The sequence below is a fragment of the Somniosus microcephalus genome, chromosome 26, assembly GCF_052327205.1.
Source record: "Somniosus microcephalus isolate GS21.2 chromosome 26, FLI_Smic_1.0, whole genome shotgun sequence".
Classification (NCBI taxonomy): domain Eukaryota; kingdom Metazoa; phylum Chordata; class Chondrichthyes; order Squaliformes; family Somniosidae; genus Somniosus; species Somniosus microcephalus.
The window spans coordinates 29587131-29599398 of NC_141012.1; the positions used below are offsets into that span (position 1 = coordinate 29587131).

Below are 12268 nucleotides of genomic sequence, written 5' to 3' on the forward strand. Positions count from 1 at the left end.
CTTCATCTAGAGCCATCTTTTGTTTCTCAACTTGTCCCATTTTCCTTTGCCTTGCACCATCTCTTAATGTCTCTTAACCTCTCCTGCCTTCCATCCTATCACAGACCTTCCCTTTTGTCCTTTCCTCCCCTCCCCGCCTTTCCCTGCCCCGCACTTGCTTAAAAACCTGTTCCATCTCTAACTTTTTCCAGTTCTGACGAAGGATCATCGACCTGAAACGTTAACTCTGTTTCTCTCTCCACAGATGCTGCCTGACCTGCTGAGTATTTCCAGCATTTTCTTTTTTTTATTTCAGATTTCCAGCATCCGCAGTATTTTGCTTTTGCCCTTTTTCTGCACAGTTTCTCCTTTATTAGAATTCCAAAGAGATAAGAATTTAAAGTATTTTTACTCTCCACATTTCCTAACCTGTTTGCTAGGTATATCTCACGCGGTCTTGATGACTCTGGTATGCGCATACGGGTTAGCGTACAAAGTTAAAATGAATATTTAGCAATGATGATTCACCATTCAAATTATAACAGATCAATATAACAGTAAACTACTACTGTTTACTTTAGTTAGAATTTGATGAAAGAATTTCAATGTTATTCACAATAATGGCCCAGATATTCCGATCCCTACAGGTGTGTACACACTGTGTACTCGCCCGTAGGGACATCGGAAATGCCGGTTTTAGGCATGCACTGCGCGTGTGCTGGAAACCGGCATTTCCGATCTGTCAAGAAAGCTCTTGACAGATCCTCCGGCTGCCCTGGAGAAGCGCCTCTGTGGGCGGAGAGTTCTGCTTTTTGGAGACCCTCCGCCCGCAGAAAACCCTTACAATTCTTGCGCACTGGCACCTTTTCTAGGATAAGAGTTGAAAAAAAAATTTTTTGTCAGATTTATCATTTTAAAATACTTTTTAAAAAAAGGTGTTTATTTTTAGCCCTGTAAAATACTTTATTTTTTTCAAAAATTTAAATTTTTGATTAAAATAGTTAATTTATTGTAATTTCAAGTCATTTTAAAAATGTGATTTAAAAAAAAATGTATTTAAAGTTTTACTATTTTTTCATTGATCTCCATTCATATATTTGACAGCTCTTCCTGTCAAGTGTATGAAGGGAGATTCTCTTCTGTGATTGGCTCCCCATGGCCCACGTGATCCCAGGGACGCTGCGAACTACCTGCACCTCTGGGATACGTGGGCCCTGCACACTTGCAGTTTGGAGAGGCCCAGCATCGGAACTGTGTGCCTCCCGGGAGCCCTCGGGGCAAGGGCGCAGATTTTTCCAGATCGCAGTCCTCCGCCCGCGGGAGGCCTGCGATCGGAATATCTGGGCCAATGTAGATAATCCACTTAATTGAATGATATCTTTGCTATACCCAAATGAAAGATAGAATGTATTCTTTATCCTGTTGCATATTTGTTGGTGATACATTGCCCTTTCTATTCTAATCTGAAAAAACTAGTAGGGTTACCACATTTTTAGTTACAGTACTTTCTTGCTTTTTATTATCTCCCCTCATCTCCTGAAACCGCAGTTCTTGCTGAAACACCATTCAATGGGCATTGTAGCCCTCTGCTGTCTGGTGGAAGTGGCAGGAGTTTATCCCACCGTGGACCACATCGCAACAGGAGTCACTGGCTAGCAATCAAAAGTAAGAACCTGGATTCTTTTTTTGTCCTTCCTAGCCCAGAGGCACTGAGCCCCATTGTAGCACCCAGTTGCCAGCCGAGCTGAGATCAGCTAGGTCAGCACAGGCCAGGAATCGAACCTGGGGCCTTCCAGTCTGTATGGCTGAGCGCAGCACCATGCAGTGCCTGTACCTGCTAAGGGGGTACTAAAAAAAAAAAAAAATTAAAATCCTGATACCGTTTAAAGGTTAAACAGTATTAACCATCAGTGCTGTGAATTAAATTCTGCCAATCTCAGCGCACAGAACTTGATCTCACCGTCTTCATGCACTGTTAGCTGCACCTCTTTCACAGATGTCATAGAAGGTCTGTGTATCTCATAATTAAACTGGCGTTTGATCGTGCATCGGTACAGACCGCTGTCGTTAAGTGTAACATTCACTATGGTTATGGATACATCTTGTAGATCTTTACTTCCATTCCACAGAATTCTGCCCTGATAAGGTCCTTTTAGCGCTCGTGGCTCTCCGTTGTACTCATAAATCTGTCACAAAAACACAGATTTCATCAGGCGATGAATTGCTAAAACGCCAACGTTATATTTCAGAGTTCCCCCCCCCCCCCCCCCGCCTCAGTTTTATCCCCTCTTACCCTGGAGGCGCCGACTCTTGCTGAGATGCAGTTACACAGATCCTTTCACTGCCTCACCCAAGACGGTGAGTCTGGGCAGACTGTCTGGCCATTCAGACGGGCGTCGCAGCCAAGGGCTGATCCTGTCTTCACCCAACATCCACAGACACACACACACACTCACTCATACACACACACACACACACACACTCACTCACAGACACATGCTCCTTCCACCAGGGACTACCCTTTGGGGGAAATCTAGCTGATTGTTTTCACTCCATAGCCCAGGGCGTTGAGGTTAATTCTAGCACCTCAACTATCGCCCCAATGAGATTAGCCGAGTGGGCACAAACCTGCCATCAAATCTGGGGCCTTCCTGCTCCGTATGGCTCAATTCCACACTTAAGTACGGCATTCAACATCGGAGCCACTGGGGAGCTCTGGAGAGTTTTAACCAAAGGGATTGCATGAGGAGTGAAAACTCATGAAACAGCACAAATACTGACTTGCTAAATAAAATATCTATATGCTACCAGAAGAGCTGGTTCATGATGTTTTAAAAGGAAGTGCTTTAAAACAAAATTGTTTTTTTGATTTTTTTTCTTTAATGTTCAAGAAGGTGTAGGATCTCAATGCTTGCAGATGGAATACTTTTTTTTCTACTTTTGACAGTCAGTATGAGGTCTCCCAGATCCAGATACATCATGCCCAGGTGCAGAATAACCCCCTCCGCTCCATTCTTCCTACCGAGCTACAGAAGAACAGCCCCTTCTGCACAATTTTCCACACCAACCATCCTTGTGGTCACTTTCAATGAGATTGCCAATTGAATGCTAATTTGTGCCCTGTTATCGACAGCTTTGCTTGGAATTGGAGTGACATTATCCAAAATTATTTAGTGTAGGAGTCTTACAACTGAGAGCAAAACTTTCATCGAATTAGTTTGGCTGTGTTGACAAAAAGTATCACTAAGAATGTAATTAAAAACTAATTCAGGACATAATATATATTTTTGTTATTTTTGGTCCACATATAAGGACTGCAGCTCTCAGGCATAAAGACAATGTGTAATTGTTTATGTCAGCAGTGCATAATTTTGGCTTTAAAAGTATGACTGTCTCCTCAATATACTGAGGACAGAACAGATGGTGTAGACAGCGGCAATATGGTGTGAAGCCCTGAAGTCACAGCAGGGACTTGGAAATGAACCTACCAATGAGCCACACCTGTCCAGGTGTTTTGTCCAGCTGGTCTGTTAAAACCATTGGCACCCAGCTCTAGTTAAAAGTAAAACGATGCATTGAGAATCAAATAAAATGACCTAGTGAGTTAGATCTGGCTCCAGGATCATGTGTTGTAGAATACGGGTCTGTCTGCATTGTAATACAACTATCATTCTTTCTGTCTTAGTGGTTAGCAATCGGCAGTGGTTCTGATTCATTTACCAACCTTATGCCTGATCAAGGCTCATTAATTTAAATGGAAGAATGTATGGTGTGCCCTCAATATTGCAGTTTTAGCTGATGTATTGAGTTTACTGCAATCTTTTTTAAGAGAAACTTTTCCAATGCTCAGCAGAAGCTATGCGAGCAGGATCTTTACATTGGGACATTGTACAACCTTTATCTATGAAAATTGACCTATATATTTAACAGGCATCTCTGTTACTTAGTACATAATCTATTTACATCTGTATTTTTATTTTAAAGTAGACACATACTGATATCTCTTGCCCATCATTGGTGACGTAGCTCCATTCAACCATGGTGTCTGTATTCACTTCTTCCCTCCTCATGCAGGAAATGCAAGTGAGTTTCATGTTGGTTCCATGTAGGGCTTCAGTATCTGAAGGAACCTCAACACAGACTAGCCAGCAACAGCGCACTGTAAGAGACAGAAGCACAAATCAGTCTAAATTCACCTCAAGATAGCATCCCCTCCGTACTGAGTATAAGCTGCGGCAGAGCAACCCTGACTGCACAGCATAAGTTAGATGCATGATAAAATTCTGCCTACTTTGCACCAATGGCGTTCCTCAGACTCAACCTCAATAGAGTGACCCCATTGCACCAATCTGACATTTCTTTTTTCCACACCTTCAATCCTCGTGGCCTTTATGATAAGATGGTTAATTTGGGGAGAATTATGAGCAGGTTTGTACTACACACTCGCGTGACTCCAATTGGAAAGCAAGTTACACATGAATGCATTTCTAAAATGATTATTTTTAGAGGAAAAATGAGAAAGAAATGGCTATTTTTTTAGTTAAGAATTATTCAGCCTAATGGATGAGGAGAACTTAATCTCGTCACTAGGTGTAGGGACATTGTAAATGTGTACTTTTTAAATGTATTTATACACTGACCAGATACAGGAAACTTTTTTTTATCCGGCACCGACGGGACCGACGTGGTGCCGGTTCATCAAAAATTCCGGATAACCGAAAGCTATAGTAAAAGATACGGAGAGCTGAGAGCTCCATATAAAGCAACAAACCCTGCTGCTTAGCAACAGGTTCAGAACAATGGCCACAAGTTCCAAGCGTCTCTGTAGCTTAGCAACAGCTGCAGCCACACCCTTGCACAGCAACAGATCGAGGAAGGCAAGTAGAATATGAAGTAAAACTTACCTGAACCTACTCCTGAATTTTGCCGGTTAACTGAGATTTCTGGTTATTTAGGTGCCGGTAAATCAAAAGTTTCCTGTAAGTTGTTCCCTCGAAGTATTCATTTAAATATCTTTTTTTCAGAAGCATTTGGCAGGTTTCTTTTTCAAAGACTTGGCTTTGATTTTTGCCTGACTTTTGGCTTAAATGGAAAGTAATGTAAGAACATCCATGCATTATTACAACCAATCTTTTTGGGTTCTGAGCTGCTGTCTCTTTTAACTTAATAAAACAAGCAGCTGATGCAGTCAGTCTTAATGTCAGCCAAAAAATGCCAATTCATACTTTAACTTGGTTCATGTATGTTCCAGAAGATTTAATATAATCAGCTCATGGAAACAAAGTTGTCATTGGGCATTTAGCCTGTGGCAGGACAGCAAATATCATTGTACAATCCTGTACCTGGAAATGTAATTTTTGTTAAATTCTCACTTCCCTTATAACTGCTGTGAAACTATTACCTTACTTGATCCATGTGTCAAAGCATACACATTCCCTTTATACAGGTTTATTGTCCTATGCTTCATTCCTTTTCATCCCCGTGTTCCTCAGAGTACATTCCAGCTTTAGATGTACTACATTATTCTTTGTTATGTGGGTCAAAGGCACCTTTACTTAGAATATGTATTTCTTTATTTTCCGTGTATATGATACACTAATGAACTGCAGATCTAAATAATAATCAAATTATTTTTGTCCATTTTAAATGCTCAAAAAAGGTGTAAATTCTTTTAAAATTAATTTTAAATGTTGAACATTTCAACCTAAGTAGTTTCAGTATATGATTCCTGTTACCGCTCTATATCCATCTCAGTACTTAAAGACTTCTTCAGCTGGTGAAATGCACTGACCAGATCCATTTTTCCCTTGCAGCATCCATTTGAGCATCTTTATTTCTTCATTTGTCAGTTTGTTTTCCCGAAGACTTGGCATTGATTTTTCCTGACTTTTAGTTCAATTGGAAAGTAATGCAAGAACAGCCATGCATTATTAACTCCAATTATATTTTTTAACAAACATATTTAAGAACACAAGATCGACAAGAATAAGAAAAGTCTATTGACTCATTTTAGCTCACTCAGCTATAAAGACTCTAAACTCCCCCAAGGGGAATCAAAATGTTAAATTATTCCAGTGTTTGCCTCCACTATCCTACCCAGAAGTCTAGATCAACTAAACCAATCATCATTTTTAACATATTTTTCTTTTGTGTTATAATTTGTTTTGCTTATCTTGGGTCTCACCACACCCTGTTCTCCAGGGTTATGGACAGATAGGTTCCTCCAACCAGATCTCTGCCAATGCCACTTTTCAATCACCGTGACATAAAGCATGTGAATGGCCTGAGGAGACTGGCCCTCTTATCTGCCCCCCTCCTCAATGGGAAAATACTTAGGGGGTGGGTTGGGGTGAGATGGGAAGTTAAAGTGTTAAAAATCTGAATCCTGACTCCTACCCACTCATTTCCGGTTTTAACAGAGGCGGGATGGGTTGGGCAGCCAACCCGCTCCCAGGAGGCGGGTCGCCCATTTAAATATTATAATGAGGCTGACGTGCCTCAGATGTAACCACCATTTTAAATTTAACAGTGGCTGGTCAGGTTTTGCAGGTCTCGTGAAACCCGCCAGCTAATGGAGGGCGAGGACCGCTGGATCCAGGAGTTAAATGCCTTTACACTTACCTCCTGGATCCAGTGTCCCTGCCTAACCCACCCCCCGTGTGATCGGAGATCCCCCCACGAGGCCTCAGATTCTCCCCCCCCCGCCCCCCCAAGGCCTCCGATCGTCTTCTCGGTCTCCCTTCCCCCCTCCCCCCCCTCCCCCACCCACGATTTCCACCCCCACCCCACCGATGATCTTTAGGCCGCCCGATGTTTTCTGCCTCCACCCGCCCCCCCCCCCCCCCAAAAATAATCCTCGAAGCTCCTCCGGCCTCCTGATGTTGCCCCCCCCCCCCCCCCCCCCGATCAGCCCCTGCCACCCCCACCCCTCCCCAATCAGCCTCTGGCCCCCCACTCGATCCCTCCCTCCCTCCTCTCTGCTGCCCAGTGCTACAGGCCTCCCCGTCCACAGCCAGTCAGCCCCTCCCTCTGGCTGGCTGCGGGTGGGAAACAGAGGTTCCAAATGCAAATCTGGCCCTGCCGTTAAATTCGGCGAGCCTGCAAGAAACCCGGCCTCCCAGGTTTCCCAACTGCTTTTGAGACCCCCTGCTCCCAACCCGTCAAAGGATTAAAATTCAGGTCTTAGAGTCTGTTCTAGACCTATCCCAGATGGGCCAGCCAAAATCATGTGTGGGTAACCTATATTGTCCAACTTTGGGTGCAGCATGTTGATACACTCGTGCCCTGTGCCATACCTAATTTATAGATTTCTAAAGATAAATATTTTAAATTAAAATCTGACAACAGAACGTTTTATAATTTACCACCTTCTTTAAATTAACTAAGAACTCTCTCATCTTATTTGTCTTTAATTTTAGTATAAAAAGTCAAAGACCTCTGTAGCCTTCAGGGGGTTAAACAACACTGGAGTGGAATTCATAAGTAAAATAACACATCACTGTAAATTTTGGTCTCAACAGTTCATTACTTGCGCCTACGCAGTTCATCCATTGATGCCCGCCAATTCTCCCTGATCATAAAGGCTTATTTCCACTCCTTGATCTTTCGCTTTAGTCTCTTAACCTTCCTTTTTTCTAATCAGAATGGATTTAAATTCCACAGCCTCTTCATATAACTGAATGACCTAAAACCTGCAACCGTTGATGTCATCCTTTCCTGAATCCTTTCCACTGCCTCTAATCCTTCTCTTAAGTATGTTGTCCAGATTGTGTACAATGCTCCATGTATAGTCTCACTAAGGCCTCTTATACTTTGTTTCTTTTATTCAGGTTACACAAACTTGGGCATTGACGCTCACAGAAATAAATCCATCACAGAGGCCGAGGAGATTTAAGCGAACAGGGCATCTTGAAAGGTCGTCAAACAAATGACCCCGCAATTTTTGCCTAGTCGCTGTTTAACAGACGAAATAAAGAGCATGTGGTAGATCTGATCTTGCAAGGCTCAACCAAAACCTGCAAAGAAAATCTTCAGGAAGGAGAGACTATTTACCTGTCAAAAGAATATTGGTGTCCCAACATTACAATTAGTGTAATGGATATTCTGAAGGAATAATGCTCTGTAACAGGTTGATAGGAGGTGTGTGAGAGTCGACCACAGTGGTCCCCTCCTTCTCTCTCAAATGAGGCTTCATTTTCACTGCATGGTGGCTTGACTGAAGCCAGAAGCTCACTGTATGGAACACAACGACATGAGCCCGTGCCCTGGTGCTCTGCATGACAATGTTGCTAGTGGGTACTACAGTGAAGAGCATGATTATGGAGAGGGCTGACAAGATAATTAGTTTTACAGTGCCCGTTGTCCCAGGCAACAAGATAAGTCAACTGAGAAAGCACCTAAAGTTGCGTTAAACAAAAATCAACATAGGCTTGATCTGTTTGGTTCAATGATATAAACAGGTCAAAGGTCTTGACACTTGAAGAGCTGAAAAATAGTGTTTGGGGTAAATTTTCAGCTAATCAGACACCAAATTCTACCCATGTGATTCCCCATCAGATCTGTGAAGGCACAAGAGTTTGCGAACAGCAAATATTTAAAAGTGAAATAAATAAGGAAAAATAATGCCATTTATAATACGAGAAACTGTATCAGATAAAAGCTGAATAGATGAAAGAAAAAAACAGGAAAATATGGAGAGAATCGGGGAATAAAGAAATGAGAAGCTGAGCAAGAATATTTTCTAAAAATGTTTATTATAGTCATCAATACATGAATATTGCAGTACTAAACATATTCTTGATGTCTGGGTAGCCATATCACTTTACTAATTTGGCAGTATCTCAGTGTGGGAGAAATAAATTACTTGCTCAGGAAGAACAAAATTGCTAGGGTTCCTATAAAAGTGCGGTTTGCACTCAGCGCAGACTTGGCAGTTCCTGGTCATGGTCCTGACCTCCTCAATGGAGTAAGGCAGGTTGCGGGCCTTGATGAAGTGGAAGAACCTGGTGACCCCCGGGTGGCAGAGGTCATTGTGGAGGGCCCGCAGTCTATCGATCTGCGCGCTGGCGCAGGTGCCACGCGATAGAGCATCCGGGGGTTCATTGAGCTTCCCGGGCCGGTACAAGATCTCGTAATTGTAGGTGGAAAGTTCGATTCTCCACCTCAAGATCTTGTCATTTTTGATTTTGCCCCTCTGCTTGTTGTTAAACATGAAAGCAACTGAACGCTGGTCAGTGAGCAGGGTAAATCGTTTTCCGGCCAGGTAGTGCCTCCAATGACGCACAGCCTCCACAATAGCCTGGGCCTCCTTCTCAACAGCGGAGTGTCTGGTCTCCGGGCCCTGGAGGGTTCGTGAAAAGAAGGCCACGGGTCTCCCCGCCTGATTGAGGGTAGCGGCCAGGGCAAAGTCGGACGCGTCGCTTTCCACCTGGAAGGGGATGGATTCGTCCGCTGCGTGCATGGTGGCTTTGGCAATGTCTTCCTTGATACGGTGGAAGGCTAAGCGGGCCTCTGCCGTCACGGGAAAAGAGGTGGACTTGATCAGCGGACGGGCCTTGTCCGCATAGTTGGGGACCCACTGGGCGTAATAAGAGAAAAACCCTAGGCACCTCTTCAGGACCTTGAGGCAGTGGGAGTTCCATAAGGGGACGCATCCGGTCAGGGTCGGGGCCGATGACTCCGTGTTCCACAACACAGCCAAGGATGGCGAGGCGGGTTGTGCGGAATATGCACTTCTCCTTGTTATACGTCAGGTTGAGGAGTTTGGCGGTGCAGAGGAATTTTTCGAGGTTTGCGTCATGGTCCTGCAAGTCATGGCCGCAGATGGTCACATTGTCCAGATATGGGAAAGTGGCCTGCAACGCATTTTGATCGACCATCCGGTCCATCTCCCTTTGGAAGACGGAGACCCCGTTGGTGACGCCCAAGGGAACCCTAAGGAAATGATAGAGGCGGCCGTTTGCCTCAAAGGCAGTATACTGGCGGTCCTCAGGGCGGATAGGGAGCTGGTGGTACGCTGATTTCAGGTCAATGGTCGAGAAGACGCGGTACTGCGCGATCTGGTTGACCATATCAGCTATGCGGGGGAGTGGGTAAGCGTCCAGCAGGGTGTAGTGATTTATTGTCTGGCTATAGTCGATGACCAGGCGCTGCTTCTCGCCGGTCTTAACGACCACAACCTGGGCTCACCAGGGGCTGGTGCTGCCCTCAATAATCCCTTCCTTCAGGAGTCGCTCCACTTTGGTTTTAATGAAAACCCTGTCCCCGGCACTGTATCGCCTGCTCTTTGTGGCGATGGGCTTACAGTCGGGGGTGAGGTTAGCAAACAGTGGGGGGGGGGGGTGACTCTGAGTGTGGAGAGGTTGCACCTGGTGCGCGGCGGGCAATTTGGAAGCTGCTGGCTGCGGACTGTGAGTGGGGGGAGGGGTCCACCGTACGCCATCGTAACACTTTTAAGGTGGCACTGAAAATCTAACCCCAGTAGAATGGCAGCGCAGAGGTCGGGCAGGACCAGAAGTTTAAAATTATCGTACACGGTCCCGTCTACTACGAGTGTCACCACGCAGTAGCCGCCAATGTCCGCCGACTGGGACTCGGAGGCCATAGAAATCCGCTGGTGCGCAGGCAGGACTGGGAGAGAGCAACGCCGCACCGTGTCGGGGTGGATGAAGCTCTCCGTGCTCCCAGAGTCAAAAAGGCAGATTGTTTCGTGACCATTTACCTTAATGTCCATTGTGGAACTGGCCAGCTGGTGCGGTCTTGCTTGGTCCAGTGTAACAGAGGCCAGCGTAGGGGTCGGTGTGTCGCTGCGGGTACCAGATGAGGCGGTGTTGGGGGCCTGCTGCGTCCCGGCTGTCATCCAAGATGGCGGCGTCCATGATCCCCATGTGGCTGGAGGCGTCCAAAATGGCTGCTGTTCCGGTGGTTCGCACATGGCTGGGGAGGCCCAAGATGGCGGTCCACACGCGGCGCTGCTGGGGTTCGGGGTGGCTTTGGCCCTGCAGACGCTGGCGTAGTGTCCCTTCTTCCCGCAGCCCGAGCAGATCGCATTTTTCGCCGGGCAGCGCGCTCTGGGGTGTTTGGCCTGGCCACAGAAGTAGCATTTCTGGCCTTGGGGCACTGCTGTCTGGCCTTGGGACACTGCTGCGATAGTTGGGCCGTTGCTGGGATGTGGCTGGGGTGGCGCGGCGCTATGAGACGGTCCTACCGTGTCCCAGGCTGTCGTTCCCCGCGGCGTCCACGGTGCAGAGGAGTAGGCATCCATGCCCCGGTAGGCTGCGTCCAATGATAGTGCGAGTTCAGAGGCCTTGTTGAGGTCGAGGTCACTCTGCTCCAACAGTCGCTGTCGGGTGTAATTGGACCTGTGGCCCGCTACAAAAGCGTCCCGGATAAGTTCCTCTGTGTACACGGCGGCCTTTACATCCTTACAACCACAGGCCCGGCCAAGCACAGACAGTGCCTGAAGGTATTCCTCGGTCGATTCCCCAGGTTGTTGTTTACGACTCCCCAGAAGGTGCCTGGCGTACACTTCGTTCACTGGGCGCGTGTACTGGTCCTTGAGGAGCTTGATAGCATCCGCGTACGAGGTCGCGTCTTGGATGACCGAGTACACTCGGTGGTTCACTTTGGAGGTCAGGACATCCAGTTTGTCCTCGTCCGATTTGACCGTTTCAGCGGAGGCGATCAGGAATTTTTCAAAGCACCTCAGCCAGTGAGTAAACTTGGTGGATGCGTCCGCCTCCCGATGGTCTAAGTCTAGGCATGCTGGTGTGAGGATTTTCTCCATTATAAAATCTTGTTAATAAAATTGATGCGCTATCATAACTCAAAAGACTGAGATTAAGCGAGTAATTAACGGGCTTTTATTAACAAGAGAATGAAGGTGTGCCTCGAGTGGTCGACCGGTCCAGAATACAAAGGGGCTGTGGAGCAGTCACCTTTATACCTGGATTCGTGGGAGGAGTCAGCCAAGGCATGTACAGGCATGTACACAGTGGAATACAAACAGTGGTTTACCACACTAGCACTCTTAAAAGTTCATTAAAAAGTCATAAGCCCAAGATCCTCCTGTTGATTATCAGTTCTGCAACCTCTCCCAAATGACAAGTCAGGTCTCCTCTATGTATGAGGAGGAATACCCATCAAAAGATCGGCACTTATTGTTTCCAAAATAAGCAAGACAATAACAACTATTGAGAGTGTTTTTGGCATCATAAACATTTAAAATCTCAGCTGCTGGCTGTTATTCTCGTTAGTACAGAAGATATTTTAATTCCAAGCCAATGGGAGT

The 12268-nt window shown here is 45.8% G+C and overlaps 1 protein-coding gene across 2 annotated transcripts in view; it reads right to left on the minus strand.

Annotated features, from left to right (window-relative positions):
- The window catches only part of scn3b (sodium channel, voltage-gated, type III, beta), a 42928-nt gene that overhangs the window by 24104 nt on the left and 6556 nt on the right, over nt 1–12268 (minus strand). For both annotated transcript variants that reach the window (XM_085968029.1, XM_085968028.1), the window contains exons 2-3: nt 3975–4138; nt 1940–2165 (exon numbers count right to left, since the gene is read on the minus strand). In XM_085968029.1, the coding sequence (XP_085824155.1) occupies nt 1940–2165; nt 3975–4138 (390 nt within the window). The remainder of the gene's footprint in view (nt 1–1939; nt 2166–3974; nt 4139–12268) is intronic.